At 36.9% G+C, this 16,468-nt stretch overlaps 3 protein-coding genes across 4 annotated transcripts; all 3 read left to right on the top strand.

Moving 5' to 3' along the window:
- The first annotated feature begins 190 nt into the window (after nt 1-190).
- LOC140775894 (protein FAR1-RELATED SEQUENCE 6-like) lies at nt 191-6,549 on the top strand. Of its 2 annotated transcripts, XM_073119380.1 has the most exons (7): nt 191-635; nt 1,241-3,511; nt 3,629-3,700; nt 3,799-3,949; nt 4,794-4,870; nt 5,842-5,979; nt 6,287-6,549. In XM_073119380.1, exons 1-4 carry the CDS (start codon nt 456-458, stop codon nt 3,892-3,894), a joined length of 2,619 nt encoding a protein of 872 aa, XP_072975481.1. In that variant the 5' UTR covers nt 191-455; the 3' UTR covers nt 3,895-3,949; nt 4,794-4,870; nt 5,842-5,979; nt 6,287-6,549. The 2 variants fall into 2 exon arrangements, with proteins under 2 accessions (XP_072975481.1, XP_072975480.1); XM_073119379.1 differs by lacking the exon at nt 6,287-6,549 and having other exon boundaries at nt 5,842-6,160.
- Nucleotides 6,550-7,120: 571 nt separating this feature from the next.
- Nucleotides 7,121-10,977, top strand: LOC140775884 (UDP-sulfoquinovose synthase, chloroplastic). The gene is made up of 3 exons (XM_073119365.1): nt 7,121-7,278; nt 9,159-10,249; nt 10,376-10,977. The coding sequence occupies exons 2-3, from the start codon at nt 9,203-9,205 to the stop codon at nt 10,775-10,777; spliced, it is 1,449 nt and encodes a 482-aa protein (XP_072975466.1). The 5' UTR covers nt 7,121-7,278; nt 9,159-9,202; the 3' UTR covers nt 10,778-10,977.
- A 1,105-nt stretch (nt 10,978-12,082) lies between these two features.
- On the top strand, nt 12,083-15,432 carry LOC140776057 (stress-response A/B barrel domain-containing protein HS1). Its single transcript, XM_073119614.1, has 2 exons — nt 12,083-12,272; nt 15,049-15,432. Exons 1-2 carry the CDS (start codon nt 12,133-12,135, stop codon nt 15,236-15,238), a joined length of 330 nt encoding a protein of 109 aa, XP_072975715.1. The 5' UTR covers nt 12,083-12,132; the 3' UTR covers nt 15,239-15,432.
- Nucleotides 15,433-16,468: the final 1,036 nt, after the last annotated feature.

Raw genomic sequence — 16,468 nt, 5'->3', positions numbered from 1 at the left:
GTGAGAAGAAAGGAAGAACTTAAAAGCAGAACAATAATCTAGTGTTAATTTTCTAAGTATATTGGTGGCTCGTTTTATAACACTGGCGAACTTTTTGATTGAATTCCTAAATTTCAAATTTTCAAACTTGAATTTTGAATTTAATATGTTTCTTGTCTTGCATATTGGGGCAGTTGTTTTGGTAGCCAAACATCTCGCAAGATAGTAACATTGTGGGGTAGTTGTTGGGTCCAACTAGAGTCTTCCGCTCGCTCACCCGAAGCTTTACCCAAAACCCTAGAAATCCTTACAACGAAAGAAAAACCCTCGATTTCCCTCTGGTTTTCCCGTTCGATCTGTGGGAACGTGGATCTTCTCAGAAACCCTGATTTCTGTCGATTCGAACGGTACGATTTGAGCTTAATTTCGTCGAAATCAGATCAATTTTTATAAGTCTTCCACCCTAGAAGGCGGAAATGGCGGTGATCGAGACGGATTCCCATCCCAAACATCGCGAGAGAGCAGCTGCGAATTCCCGAACCCCGCAGGATCCGCCGGAAGCGGGAGTCGGCATCGGAGAGGTTGGACACGGCGAGGAAGAAGAAGACGAGTCCTTGGAAGGCGCCAGCACCCAGGCCGACGAGCAGCTAAAAGAGGTTCCTTTTCTCGAATTTTATATGTTCTCTTTTGTTGCTTTTGTCTTTGTAATTAATTAAGAAATGTCACACAGTTTCAATCCTACAATCTGGATCCCTTTGTTGTTAACTGAAATTTGAGGAGAATCCCAAGAGAAATGAGAGAAAGGAGAGAAAGGAGAGAAAGTTATATTGGCTGCAAAAATGTTGAAAACAAAAGGCTACTAGTTTTTTTATTTTATTTTTTTATCTTTAATTTGATCTTCTTCCATATCTGTTCGGTGGGGTTTGTGTTTTTTATTAAAAAAAATTTGAGGAAGTGGAAGATTTTGGGACATAGTGAATTGGCATTCCATGAGACAAAGAGCTTCTATTTAACTCTCCATCTCTCTTGCTCGTCTTGTATAAAATTACCTTAAGCTCAGTTTTCTGCTGATTTACACTTGCAGTTATGTGCAATCAATTAGTTTCTCTCATGAGCTTCTAGTCACTTGGTTTCTTGCTACTTTACTGGATGACTTAGATTGAGTTTAATGTTTTAATTTAATAAACTTTTGTTTTATTCTTTGCTCTTTTGTGAATATCAATGTGGTTTTAAGTTTAAAAAGAATCCCTGTCAATTCCAGAGCTCATCTGGCATAGAGCCTGTGGAGGAGCAAACTGCCGATTCCAGTGAAGAATGTTCTGCAGAGATGCAATGTGCTACTGAGAATGAAGTTGCAGCAGACGTGCATGAAGATTCTGTACTTGCTGCAGAGGATGCACTTATTCCAAAGGTAGGAATGAGATTTAAGAATGTTGAAGAGGCTTTCCTGTTCTATACGGCCTATGGTTACCGGACAGGCTTCGGGGTTACACGAAGGACAAGTCATAGCATGCATGGAAAGAAATACCGCCAAACATTTACTTGCTGTAAGGAGGGGAATCCAAGAGTGAAAAAAGCACTCATCAAGTGTAGAAGGAGACCTATAGTAAAATGTGGATGCCGAGCTATGATGGTTATAAAAGATCCTTCTTTACGGGATGCTTGGGTTGTAGATTATGTGATATTGAAGCACAATCATCCCCTCGATCCTGATAGGGTTAGATTCATGAAATGCTTCAGAGAGTTGCCTATTTCAATCAAAATGCAACTTCATATCAATGATCAGGGTGGCACACTTCTTGCTGAACCCCTCAATGCGGTCATCTCTCAGGCAGCTGAAAATAAAAGTTCAACATCCAATCAGAAATATTTTAGAAATCTTGTAGATCAAACAAGAAAGCTTAGACTTGGAGAAGGAGATGCCCAGGCTCTTGTGAAGTACTTCGAGACCATGCAATTGCAAAATCCAAGCTTCTTTTATAGTTGGGATATGGATGAAAATGGCCTTCTTATGAATGTCTTTTGGGCTGATGCTAGATCTCGAGCTTCTTATCAATATTTTAGTGATGTTATTTCTTTTGATACGTCTTACATGACGAGCAAATACAATATGCCTTTGGTTCTTTTTATCGGAGTTAACCACCATGGGCAATCTATCTTGTTAGGTTGCGGTCTTCTTGCAAATGAGACTACAGAGTCTTACATTTGGATCTTTAGTAGGTGGCTAAATTGCATGAATGACAAGCCTCCAAATGCTATAATCACTGATCAAGATGAATCGATACGAACAGCAGTTGCTGAGGTGTTTCCTAATGCTCACCATCGCTTTTGTCTTTGGAGTATCATGAAGAGGGTAACTGAAAAACTCGGGAAAATGCCAGCAAAGGAGGATATAACTGGTAAACTAAGTAAATCTGTATACAATTCAGTGACTGTTAATGAATTTGAGATGGAATGGGAGGAAATGATAGAAAAGTACCATCTTCAGGATAATGATTGGTTCTGTTCCTTGTATAAAGATAGAAAGCAATGGGTTCCTGTTTACATAAAGGACATGTTTTGGGCTGGCATGTGTTCCACACAGCAAAGTGAAAACGTGAGTGCTTTCTTTGATGGTTATGTGACTTCTAAGACATCACTTAAGAAGTTTGTTGAACAATATGGTGGTGTTTTGAGAGATAAGTGGGAGAAAGAGGGCCAAGAGGATTTCCGTTCTTTCCACACATCACCTCAGCTGATATCTGGATTTGAATTTGAGAAACAAATTGCAAAGTTGTATACTATTAACATGTTTCAGAAGTTCCAAGACGAGGTTAGGCACTTGATCCAGTGTATATGTACAAGAGTTGAAAGGAATGGACCTATTGTGACATACATGGTGACCGAGCTTACAGACAACAAGCAGCTTGATTATAAAGTTATCTACAATTCAGCTGAGCATGAGGTCTGGTGTATTTGTCGCTCTTTTGAATTTAGAGGTATATTGTGCGGGCATGCCTTATGTGTTCTTCGACAAGAATTTGTAATGGTATTGCCATCTAAATATGTACTATCCCGCTGGAGGAAGGATTTCAAAAGATTGCATGCTTTCACATCCATCCCACAGATGGCACTTGCACGTGAAATGGGGAGTTATGATGAACTTATAACTCGGGGCCAGCAATACCTTTTGGACATTGCAGAGGTTGGAATAATTGACCACGATCTAAAAGAGTATGCTGTTATGGCATTGAAAGAGGCGAGGGACAAGGTTTTAAAGTATGAGGTCTCCCGTGGGGATAGGACAGTAGAAGATGACAGCCTTCCTAACACCCTTATAGCAAGTAATATATGCATATCGCCAAGTGTAGATCTGCAAACTGATGCACTTGGTTTGGCTTCTGCCACCAAGATCTTGGAACCCCCACGAGCCCATCCTAGAGGTCCACATAACAAAAGATTTGTTAACCAGAGGGAAAGATCTTCAGACAAACTGAAGAAACAGCGGAGGGACAATGACACAAGCATCACCAGTAAAAATACCACCCTACATGTATGTTTATCTGCATAATTTCAATTCTGGTCACCTTTAAATATCTGTCGAATATTTTCCTTTTGCTGCATCCATGGTTTATACTTCGTACAACTCATACAAAAATATTTCTCTTAGGTGCTAGAGAACCAGGCCAATGTGGGAGTTCCTATGGCCCAATTTGCAACACAAGAAAGCTACTCAGTCCAGGTAAGTTGATTTTTCAGGGCTATTTATACAAAACTGAATCTTAAGGCTTGTTACTTGACTCATTATTAACCTGTGTCCTTTCTGTCTTTTTTTGCAAGGTGGGATCTGATCCAGGGCCATGGTCATTGTATAGTCCTCCTCCTTATATCTATTGGCATGGAGCTGGTAACCAAGATTCATCTAGAAGAACATGATGATTCACCTTTTACTTATTCTGGCATGTACGTAGTCATCTCAGTGACAGAGAGGGTAGGTCTTTCACCTAGTAATGCCTCCTGTGTTCAAAATCAAAATACGAACAAGTAGGTTTTCATTACATGTTATTTCTTTGGTAAGCCATGTTGAAGTATGTTTTGGACCAGTAGCAGTTCATGCTACTTAACTTCTATCTATTATCTGGAAGTTTGAGCTTTTCTAGCTACAGTATTTTGAAGTGTTGGGATTCAGTTCATCTTTTTATTGTTGGCTCCTTAGATTTCCTATAGACAAGCTAGAAGCACATGACTTTCTTGATCTCTCTTATTTTAGCGCCCCTCTATTTTTTTTTTCCGGATGGATTTCAACTATTTACTTCAAGTTCATCTAAGAGGATACTTTGATCTAATATCCTTTATCTTATCTCATTTTTCAGGAAAGATCTCTGGTGCCCCCAAATCTTATATCTCAAAATTTTGATCAAGTAGTTTACAACTATGAACCATCTGTTTCTGGAATTTCCGTTAACTTCTATTTCATGAGAGATCTTTATTATCATAATTAGTTACAAGATAATTGGTTACAAGACTACCAATTGGTTAAATATTATTGTTATCTCTAAGGATCACGACAGTATAGGGATTCAATGCTTGAGATAGCCTAATTATTTGTAACAAATGCAGCTCTCCCACCTGCCGAGAATTATACAGTTGAAGGGAAATAGATCCAATACTGTTTTGGTTATTTTTAATATGATATTGTAGTTGCAGCAGAGAAATTTCAACTTTTCATCAGATAGAATCTCACAAGCTGCTTTTGCACTCAGCTATCAATTTCATTTATTGTTTTTTATTCATTATAATGGTCGGTCTTATTATGTATCATTTTCCTATTTTAGGGATAAATTGTACGTTGATTATTGTTTTCATGTTGAAGCAAAGAGAGCACCAAATCAAGCAAACAGGATCAAAGAAGGTAGGCTCTTTGAAGCTATTGTGTATGGGCATGTGCTTCTGTATTATTTATGTCCTCTATTTTCTTCTGAATTGGCTTATTCTCTAGACCCAGTTTTCGTGCAAACTGTGCAATATGGCTCTTGGAATTACTAATTACTTTTCCATATCCTATATCTATTTTCATATGCAGTGATCATTTGGATATTTCACTCAGAAATGCCTTTTCTTTGCTCCTTTCTATGGTTTATATGTGTTTTTAGGAGTTGACCTATCCTTGTCAAATAGGTGGCAGCTGAGTAATGTAATAATAAAGCTTAAGTGTGGTTCCCCACATTTTCTTTTGTTTTGCATTGCCTACATCACATTTTAGTATATTTAGAACATATGCATTGGCTGCAGAAATGTGTTTCGGAATGAATGTGCTTATGTACGGCTGGCTGCATGTCTGTGCTGGTCATCCTTAATCTAGATTTGAAAATCTTATACGCCCGTCACTGCTTAATTAGTGTAATCTCTCTCTGATATAGTATTCTACCTCATGGGCTTGATGACATGTTGAGGTTTGTATGCCTTCTTGTGGTATTCCATGGATCATGGTTAGAGATTCCATGACTTACCTTTTTTTGTCAACACACTTCAGAAGAAAGCCCTGATAGAATGTCTGTACTAAAAAAGTCAAAGGTAGACATATTTCATATGTTTCCATCCCAAAAGTTCCACAATTTAGCCCTGATAGCTGCTCCCTCCCTAACAAACTCACATGCTTATATTTACTTGAAAGATTTTGAGCATTAACAGTTGTCAAATAAAAAACAATGGCCAATGCTATCTGAATTGTATTTTGAGACCTCGAGCGTGCAACTGGAGGTAGAACAAAGATTCCTCATTTCACTTGTAGAATTGTTTTTGAGATGAATTCTTCTTTTTTTCCAGTAAATTATTCTTTATCTTTCCTTGTTCAAGTAGACCTAAAAATCTGTTCTGTTGTAGGTAAAATTGAAGAAGGAATTTTCTATGCTGCGGCGGTGCTGTGAAAGGAGCCTTAGTGATGCACTGACACTAAATTTTATAGCGGCCAACAAGCTGAGAACTAGTTAATGCTCCCATCTCATACTAGTGTGCACAGTGGTAAAGTAACTAGTCAATATTTTTGGAATATGTACTAAAAGAAAGATGTAAATAAATTAATAGGCTTGTTTCAAATATCTTTGGTTCTATTTGTTTTGTCTTCATCATCAATCATTGCTACTCCTGTACCTGAGCAAGAGGAAACTCATGTTAAATAGCAGTAATGAATTACTTTGTGAAATCTTAGATGTTGAGGAATGTTTTTTCTTTATATTCTCTCTTTTTGAGATAATTTGCAAGATCTCAGGTGTTGGACAGTGCAAATGTGGGATACCAGACGATGATTTTTCCCCCCTTTTTTTTGTAGGAAAAATGCCAGTGGTAGAAGTTTTTGAACCAGTTCTTTAGAGACATTTGCGAGCCGATCTCTTGTGCATAGACTTAATCTTAATCAATCCAAATTTGAATAGAGCTCGGCTATGGAGGTACACGGCAGAGGAGGAGAAGAAAGAGGATTATTTTTATTTTTATTTTTATTTTTATTATTTATTTTTTATAATCAAAGTATTCTCTTTTCCAAACTTCTTTTGTTAATAAAAATAAACCATATCCAAAGCTAAATAGCAAAAAGGTTTTTGTTTTACTATCAGTAAAATACTGATAATCTCAACATTACTTTTAAATAAGTACAACGTAATCTTATAAGTAAAAAGATTAGTATTTTTATAAAAAAAAATACTACAAAAATTCAGCAATTTACTAGAAAAAGATGATTATATCTTTTCTATATAAAATATACTAAATATTTAAATATTTTATATTTTTATAGTTTAAAATAATAAACCGTTCAGCGTCTTATAAGATGTACTACTTAGTTTCGTAGGTCATAATTTTTTAAGATGAAAAAGAAATAAACCTAATGAGCATTGTAATCCGCTAATAAAATATTGAACTATTCGGTATTTTTTAAAAAATAAAAAGAAATTTAAATATAGATCTATTTTAGTATTAACTTTGGAATATAGTTCATTTCGATAAATAAGTTTGGGAAAGGGTTGGTATGATAAAAAGATCAAGATAGAGCAAAGAGATATATGCCTGGATCTCCAAAGTGATTCAGTGTGATAGGTTCTTGTCGGCCTGTTATTTGGGCTTTTCCTAAATCCGGCCTAATCCATTAATATACTTCGGCAATCGGCATATTCTTAGGATTCGGATATCGTATCCTATATGGCTCTATCCCTCTCTAATTTCTTCGCCCATTCTCCTCTCTCATGGCAGAACTCAAGCAACCCAACTGCTGAGCCATCCACCATCATCTGAGCTTCTTGCTTCTTGCTTCCATACCCAGTTGGAGAAGTGCGTTTCCTTCCCTTTCTTCTTTAGATTTAGGAGCCGATTGCTAATTTCATCGACTTACGTAGCGGTAGTTTCAGGGAAAATAGGCTGCGCTTTAATTTAAAGTTTGCTCTTTTTTATTTCGGGTACGTTCTGATTTCGTGTAAATTCTCAGATGTTAAATCTACCCCCTCTTGAGAAATTTCGTCATAGTGGTTTGGGTCCTTGATTTCTTGACCTTGGTGCGTGTCTATTCTGTATGGGAATTCCTATTTGAGCATGTGGAGAGGATACGTAGATGGATAGATGGGATTAATGAGGAAGATACGTAGTGGTTAATGCTCATTCCAGTGTTGTGAGCTGTAGATTTTTCTTTTCTTTTCTCTTTCTTTTGTCAAACACATGTGGGTGAAGTTTAGGATAGTCTAGTTAACTGGCGAAATTATGCTGTAAAACCTGTTTTGCAACCCTAAATATGGCAAAAGTTTTCTCATTTGCTGATCAAAGATAGGTATAAATAGTATTCAGCTATTACCTATGCATTCTAAATCTAGTTCAACTCATGCATTTGTTATCTCTGTGGTTCCCCTCTATTATCTGATATATGATTACAAGTAGTATCCCAGCAATTGACATGCATCCTGCTAGTTTACTGATTTTATGCTGCAGAAGTTGTTTCTATTGATCAATTGATCTCTTGCAGTACTTGATCTCCTCATCCCCCGTAGCAGAGGATCATCAGATAAAGCTAGATGAAGTAGTAGAACATCTGATCTTTTTCTCGATTATTCTCTTAATCTTTATTTTATTAAAAGAAGTCAATTTTCCTTTATCTTGGATCAATGTTGTCCACAATAGATAAAGAAACTATTTGTTAGTTGCTACCAAGCATTAATAATGCTTTCTATAGATTACATGCAAATTGAAGCAACTGTATTATCTGCATGAGAGCCTGTGAGATTGTGTCTATACTTTTAGGGCGCATTGAGTAGAAGAGGTTACCCTGGACTTCCACTTTTTACACGAAATAAGATTGAATACTAATCAAATTGGCCGACAACATCAATCAACTTGTACATTTTCAGCTGCAGGTTGCTGCATCCCCCTTTTGACAAAGTGATGCAGGTCTCTTACTTTAGTATGCAGTTATGCACAATCGATAATACTTAATCTGCATTAATGATATGAATCAGACAGAGTGGTATCCATTAGATTTCAGATAATATGCAGTTTGATAAAATATGTCTTGTGTCTATCCTGATTCATCAAATGTTCTCGAAACAAGATATGAACCATGCTCAGATCCAATCAATTAGTTTATTCATTTGCATTGGAATAATTTATAGATTTGGCATTGAATAGCGACAAGGCTATACTAATCAAGAAAGGTTATAATTTTTAATTTTTTTAGTATGTCATATTCTTTCCTCCCAATCTAACTATTGTTTCTCTGAAAAACCTATATAGAAAGAATGACACTTTTTGGTGCGTGTATGGTTTTGATCTTACCTTCTCGAGAATGATCTGGAGAATATGTATTCTCATTGTTGAGCTTATGATTTTGTCACAAACAGTTACAAAGGGAACCTTTTCTATAGGATGATTTGTTTTGGATATGTAGCAGGCTATAGATTTTTATAGATGTTGCTTCTTCTCTTGTGGTTGTACTTTCTTCCAGATGCTTTGATTCAGTAGTTGATTTCTCTTTCAAAATATCTTACAATTCCATTTCAGCAGGCCTTGATACTTCATCCTTGTTCATAATCTTGCTCATTGGTGGAGTATATGTTACCTGGAATAATATGGGCTATATTTCAGGGTTTTTTTGAAAAGAAATTTTATATCCTGAATTATTAAAATTTGTTTCTGAAGTTCTGATTTGGTATATTCTGATTTTGAAGGTCCAAATCAACTGAACACTAGCGAAAAAAAGACAGTGTTAAGGATGGCTCACTTGCTCTCTGCTTATTGTACTTCCAATTTGTCACCAGCCACTAAAATTCACTTCAAGCAACTGAACCAGTGTTCACCCATCTGCCAAAGTTCCATCACTTTCCGATCCTCTAGATCTCCTGATATGGTCCTCAGGTCGTGTAGGAAGAGATCACTGACGTCATCCATTGTTTATGCTACTGCTACTGTTAGCCAAGGAATTGGAAGCAAAACCTACTCTGGAGGTGATCAAATTTCCCCTGAACCATCTTCCAAACCCAAAAGAGTTATGGTCATTGGTGGAGATGGTTATTGTGGTTGGGCTACAGCCCTCCATCTTTCCAACAAAGGCTATGAGGTTGCCATTGTTGATAGCCTTGTCCGCAGACTTTTTGATCACCAACTCGGCCTTGATTCCCTTACTCCAATATCATCTATCCAAAATCGCCTACGACGTTGGAAATCTTTGACTGGCAAAGTAATCCAGCTCCATGTTGGTGATATCTGTGATTTTGAGTTCCTTTTTGAAGCCTTTAAATCCTTTGAGCCTGATTCTGTCATTCACTTTGGTGAGCAACGATCTGCACCTTACTCCATGATAGATCGGTCAAGAGCTGTCTTCACACAGCATAATAACGTCATTGGAACTCTTAATGTTCTCTTCGCCATAAAGGAGTTCAATGAAGAGTGCCACTTGGTTAAACTTGGGACGATGGGAGAGTATGGGACTCCAAATATTGATATTGAAGAGGGATACATAACTATTACTCACAATGGAAGAACAGATACACTGCCTTATCCAAAGCAAGCAAGCTCTTTCTACCACTTAAGTAAGGTGCATGATTCTCACAACATTGCATTTACTTGCAAGGCGTGGGGAATAAGAGCCACAGACTTAAACCAAGGAGTGGTTTATGGAGTCAGGACAGATGAAACTGAGATGCATGAAGAGCTATGTAACAGGTTTGATTACGATGGTGTTTTTGGAACTGCACTGAATAGATTTTGTGTACAGGCGGCTGTTGGACACCCACTGACGGTGTACGGCAAGGGAGGTCAGGTATAGTCTTCTAACCATACACAAGTCAGCTTACCTTTTTATTCTTGTTGAATGCAATTTGGATTCATATTTATCCGTTTGGTGACCAATTAAGTCACTTTCTTATTACTCTCAATAATTTCTCAGACCCGAGGATACCTAGATATCAGGGACACAGTGCAGTGTGTTGAGCTTGCAATTGCAAATCCAGCTAAACAAGGTGAGTTCAGGGTCTTTAACCAGTTCACCGAGCAGTTCTCCGTCAATGACCTTGCAAATCTGGTTACAAAAGCTGGCAAGAAGCTTGGGTTGGATGTACATACAATGTCAGTGCCAAACCCGCGAGTGGAAGCAGAAGAACACTATTACAATGCGAAGCACACGAAACTCATCGAGCTCGGCCTTGTCCCACACTTGCTCTCTGATTCTCTTCTTGACTCACTGCTCAACTTCGCCGTTGAATTTAAGGACCGAGTCGACATGGCCCAAATAATGCCTAGTGTCTCATGGAAGAAAATTGGGGTCAAACCTCGGACTATTGCACTGTAGTTTTCCAGTTTTAACAAGTTATATGATGCTAATCAGCGTTGGCATTACATTTTCTCCATCACTGTAGGCTCTCTTTTTAAAAATATTGTAATCTTAAAACACTTCATTTAGTAGTTTATGAATCTGGACATCTCAGAGTGATCACTTGTATTCCCTGTATATTAGTTCATTTAAATGAGGCTTTAATTTATCTTCGCTCCCTTTCTGATGTTGCTGGTCTACCATTTATATAATTGATGATCTAGTAAATGCCGGTTGAAGTGCTACTATGAACTGATGCAATTCTTATGTTGGTGAAATGAACATAACAAAGAAAATTGCAACTTGATGTATGAATGTATACAATTGTGGGGTATGACAATTGATTCCATTCTCCCATTTCTGTTTCCACTCTGAGAGTCCAGAGATTATCTGCAATGCTGATAGCTGGTGAAGTTGTTTGGATCCATTTAGTTTTGTCGGATTTAAAATTGATAGGATGTTTTTAGTAATTTAGATTATATAATTTATAAGAGATTAATATAAATTTTTCATTCAAAATCACTAATTCATCCATTAACAAAACAACATTAAACTAATTATTCGTACGTGCATCAAATATTCATGAATCAACTCATCCATTTGATTCATCCAGATTCAATTCGATTCAAACATGCAAACAACCCTTAAGAATAGGATTATTATAAATTCAGGTAAAAGGTAAAATCTGAGTAAAATAAATTTGTTAGAATATAAAATATAAAAATTACTAACAGCTAATGGTGAGATTTTTTTTTTCCTATCTCTGCTCAAAGCCCATTGAATTACTGTTACTGATCATGCTGTGGTTAATGTGCTCCTTATGTCAAAAATATTTTAGCAACATTACTATGCTAGTAAAATATTATAATTACTTTTGATAAAAAAATATACTAATATAGTAGGTTTCAATATATTAAACTTTTGATACGGAACTAAATAAGCATATAAAATAAATAAATGAGCTCGCGAGTCGATTTGACAGGCTAAGCTGCGGGTAGGCATAACGGGTCAGACCTTTCGGCCGCAAAGAAACTGGCTCATATCGGCTATTACTATTTTGGGCTAGGGTCGGGCCATGTCAAAATCGGGCTTTTTTTCTCGGGTAAACAGATTTGGTTTTTTCCTTTTTAAGATTCATCCAAAAAATAAAAAAATAAAAAAAAATCCATATCCATGTTAATTAGATCTGATAATTAATTACAGACCTCAGCAGTTTTTTTATTTTATTTTTTTATTTGAGAAAATACAGACAGCAGTAGTGATAAGTAGTCACCACTCTCGCTCACTAGATTAGGAGGACCAGAGGAGGACCAGAGAAAGGAGAGGAGGGAGAAATGGAGGAGGCGAAGGGTTTGGTGAAGCATGTGTTGCTTGCCAGGTTCAAGGAGGACGTCACGCCCGAGAAGTTGGAGGAGCTCATCCAGGGCTATGCCAATCTCGTCTCCCTAATCGAACCCATGAAGGCGTTCCATTGGTACTCACCGATCTCAACCTTTGTTTTTTCGATCCATTTCTTACCAGGACTTCTCCTTTTTCGTACAGATCTGTTGTTTTGTAACTAGGATTTGTATCTGGTCTTTGATGGATTTTTGGAATTATTCGTATTTGCTATGTTGGGTAATGGAGTAATCGATCGATTCCTCGTGTTGAAATATTTCTGACATTGTTTAGGTAGAGAAGTTAAAAATGTTACTAGGTTGGGAGAGGAGGGATCTTGGAGAAAAATAGGAGAATTTCAGAGGGTTATTTTGATTGAATTGGTGTATATCTGCATTGTCGAGAAGAATAAGATCAAATGGTCACTGGAAATGTCTATCATTTAAGGATGGAACAACTGTAGGATTTCTTTTTTCTTTTTCCTTCTTTAAGTTTGGCGAAATGTACCGATCTGATCTTTAGCTTACTCTGTCTATAATGTTCTTTTGTCTCCAAAGTAAGGGCCGTGCAGTCCTTTATGCTTGGAAAGCATCTCAACTTATGTCAATCCGCTTATCGGCTTTCTTTTTCTCATTGTCATGTTGTTACTCATCTTAGGAAAATTCATGATTGATGCAATTCAATGAGCTTACATGACATCAGGTATCATGAAAGTTAATTATTGTTGTCTTAGAGAAATGCTCAATCTTCTAAGTTTTCCATTAAGCAGTACTAGTCTCCTGTACATTAATTATGAACAATTTGTAGCAATTTTGTAGACGGAGTAGATCAGCAGAAGGATACTAAAATAGCTATCACAAAATATATGTGCCCTTCATGTGAATGGATGTTTTCATGTGATCTACTGATCAATATTTTTATAAAATATGCAAAGAAGAAGTCTAAATACCATAAATAATCTCTAAGTATAAACCAAAATAAACACCATAAGCCACAACAAGTATTCAGAGATATATGTCCATAATTAATAACTAAAAGAACAAAGCCCACGCCGGGGCTACAACCTAATTAGTCTGAAAACAAATAACTAGAAGAAAAATCACACCTACTCCTCGATATCAGTGTTGTCCTCCCCAAAATCTGAAAATATTCTATCAAAGGGCGATGAGCAATACAATCCAGCAAGTATAGTCCATGATGAACATTATAATGCATGCTTATTATAAGCACCACGATAATAAAAGTAATTATGATCTTGCCGAACTCCTTGCAACGAGCTCCACCTCTCTCATAACAGGTATGAGAGAGGGGAAGGGAAGAGAAGCACACTTGCTTGCGTGGCTGATCACAATTTATTGTGGGCAGTCAAACGCATGTCATGAATTTTTTTTTTTTAATTTTTAATGATTGTTACACATTCAATATGAGCCTAAAGTAGTATCTGACACATCCCAATTGCACCACCATGGTGACCAGCAGGGCCTGCTATAGTTTGCAGCATGCTGCAATGTAAACCATCCTTAAAGACTTGAATTAGTTGATGAAATATAAGAAGTACAGGAAAGTAACTTCTGCTAATTGAGAATTTCAAGAAAACAAAATAAATTCTGCCAAGTGCTAGATGGTGTAATTCCTTCATGTTGTCTACTGACTAATCCGGATTTATAATTGAAGGTCTGCTATAGTTTGCTACCATTTGTAGATCTATGATAGGTTAGTTTGGGGGCTCAACCTTGAAGACTAGCCGTCTACATAGTTGACCTCAAGATGCTTAGAAGGCTAATAATTATAATTATGTTTCTAGCCAGAATTATCTTATCCTTCCCACTTTAATGTTTGCATGCCAAAGAAGAGATTTACAATTTATGGTCTTCTACTTGTCACATACGTGTCGCAGTTGATACTTGCATGAACTCTAGGACTTATTAAGTAACAAAGCAGGCCTTACTGAACCAAGTTTTAGAACCATTATCTGTGCCTGTGGCCACATAATTCAGGAACTTTATGCATATCGAGAATGTTCAATAGCATCTTGTATTACAAAACAGGCGGTGGCACATCCCTCATTGATATACTTTGGTCCAATAGCATGCAAACTCAATTTCCCTCATTCTAATATAAATTTGGCTTGATGTTTATACCTTACTTTGGTGACTTCAGGCGTATTTTGTTGTGTCATAGTGGAGAATGAAAGTGATCACTTTAATGGGAGTGGTCCACTCCACTGTTTGATTGCATGAATGAAGTTTAAAAGTTAGTTCCTCACTTTCCAATCATAGATCCATCTCCTCCTTTTCGATCTCCTAAGGCGACAAAATCACTTTCACTTCTCTATGTTCACCTACGTACCCATCTTGTGACTAGCCAATCCTTTGGGTCCTCTTACTCTATGCCCTCCGGACCTCCTTCTAAGACTACTACCTTTTTGAGCGACACCAGCAACCCTACTGCAGTAGTGCCTTCTCCAACAGTTCCAAAACCATTGTCACTTTCCATCCATGGGAAGGAGTCATGTGACCGTTCCAATTTCCAAGAACATTATCATTTTCCATCCAAAGAAGTCCGTGACTTCACTCAATAAGTTCCACTCCAACCAAACAAATGAAACTCTGTATGAAAATCACTTAAAGAAAGAGTGACCTTCATGAGAGTTACTTTCATGTAAGTGAGCTTCAGACAACCAATGATACCAAACACACCCTTACTAGAGGAATACTATCTTATACCAGGTTAAAAGTCGTTTTATAATTGAGAAAAGTATTAGATTGCACCTTCTGTTTAAAATGTACCCATTATTATGGAACTTTGCTAGGCTCGTAAAGATCTTCTTTATGGTGTAAAGATGTTGTCTCAATTATATTCTTGATATGCAGGGGACAGGATGTGAGCATAGAGAACGCTCATCAGGGCTTTACGCACGTCTTTGAATCAACTTTTGAAAGTGTGGAAGGAATTGCTGAGTATGTTGCACACCCAGCCCATGTAGAATTTGCTAATCGATTCCTGGCTGCACTAGAGAAGTTTATCGTTATCGACTACAAGCCGACAGTAGTCAATCCATGACAACTGACAAGACAAAGACAGAGAGAGGGTTCCTCATTCTATTCCAAGTCCTTGAATTATTATTTACTTGAGAATTGAAATTATTCATGGCATATCTGAACATGTTTGTGGGAATTGTTATTGGTGACTCTTCGTACTTGAACTCTTGTAGTTGTATTACTGCCGAAAGATGAATCGTAATGCATGATTTCATATGTGCGACTTTGCACCATTTCTTCAATGCTTTTAAACTAGGCAAACATAAAGGTACATGGTAAGCTGGTGGTAGCTTGTCATTTTTGTACTAAGAGCAACATGGGATAATTGGCGTTTGAGACTAAATCTCAAATTTTCCTTCTCGATTATACTGGACCTCAAGCTCAAGATCGAATATACTGGACCTCAAGCTATCAGGATCTCTATTGGATCACTGATCCGATGCAGTGTTTCTTCCCAGTATCATGAGGATCAAATTTGTCCCCAATGCAGATTTGCTATAACATATTTCTCTATATGAGGTGGTAAAGGACTTCAGTGATTGATTACCATTTCTTTTCCTGTGATGCATTCTTTCATGGTAGAGGTACTACATAGATATACTCGAGATTTCCCCGTTATTTGAGGAATACCAGTACCATTTGTAAACTAACATAAAGACTTGTTATTTGCTTCTCTCTTCAGCTTTCTAAGCTTTGTGACTCTATACTCACTGGTCATGAACAGATGTACTCCAGAGCTAGTCTTGTGAAGAAGCATGAAAGTCATTTTGATAGAGAGAACACTCTTGTGTTTACTAATTTTTATTATTGTTATAGTAGTGGTCGAAGTCAAAAGAACCAATGTACATGTGCAGGTTACAGGTTTGTGTAGTTCAGAAATACTTCTTTTCATTGGATATTTACATTATAACTGCAAAGAAATTAAGCATTCTGGGACAGTCAAGTCCAATTGACTTTGATTTGAGCTGCAACAAAATATGAGCCCTTAAAGGTTTCTCAGAGTCCTCTATATTGAAGCATATTTAACTGCAACAATATAACTGGTGCTTATGTGATGCTTTATCATTTTTATTAATCTGATTGTCAATCTAAGCCATTAAAAGTATATATTTTAAAAAACTACTTGCAGAATTTATCTCGACATTGTGAATCAAGGATTTTCTAAGAGGTAATTCTAGATTTCATAAAGTATTAAATATTTTACCTTTAGTGAGTAGCCAAGTATTATTGGTAAAAACGGATCAGACCAGAT

The sequence above is a fragment of the Typha angustifolia genome, chromosome 14 (assembly GCF_048772165.1).
Source record: "Typha angustifolia cultivar Huaian chromosome 14, ASM4877216v1, whole genome shotgun sequence".
Classification (NCBI taxonomy): Eukaryota; Viridiplantae; Streptophyta; class Magnoliopsida; order Poales; family Typhaceae; genus Typha; species Typha angustifolia.
This window is presented reverse-complemented; position numbering and strand designations above follow the sequence as displayed.

What these genes read in the sequence shown, in the direction of transcription:
- LOC140775894 (XM_073119380.1), top strand. Translation starts at nt 456, where the DNA reads ATGGCGGTGATCGAGACGGATTCCCATCCCAAACATCGCGAGAGAGCA. An exon ending in CCGACGAGCAGCTAAAAGAG is followed by an intron (nt 636 to 1,240) that starts GTTCCTTTTCTC and finishes TGTCAATTCCAG; the next exon opens with AGCTCATCTGGCATAGAGCC. An exon ending in AAGAAAGCTACTCAGTCCAG is followed by an intron (nt 3,701 to 3,798) that starts GTAAGTTGATTT and finishes TTTTTTTGCAAG; the next exon opens with GTGGGATCTGATCCAGGGCC.
- LOC140775884 (XM_073119365.1), top strand. Translation starts at nt 9,203, where the DNA reads ATGGCTCACTTGCTCTCTGCTTATTGTACTTCCAATTTGTCACCAGCC. An exon ending in TGTACGGCAAGGGAGGTCAG is followed by an intron (nt 10,250 to 10,375) that starts GTATAGTCTTCT and finishes ATAATTTCTCAG; the next exon opens with ACCCGAGGATACCTAGATAT.
- LOC140776057 (XM_073119614.1), top strand. Translation starts at nt 12,133, where the DNA reads ATGGAGGAGGCGAAGGGTTTGGTGAAGCATGTGTTGCTTGCCAGGTTC. An exon ending in CCCATGAAGGCGTTCCATTG is followed by an intron (nt 12,273 to 15,048) that starts GTACTCACCGAT and finishes CTTGATATGCAG; the next exon opens with GGGACAGGATGTGAGCATAG.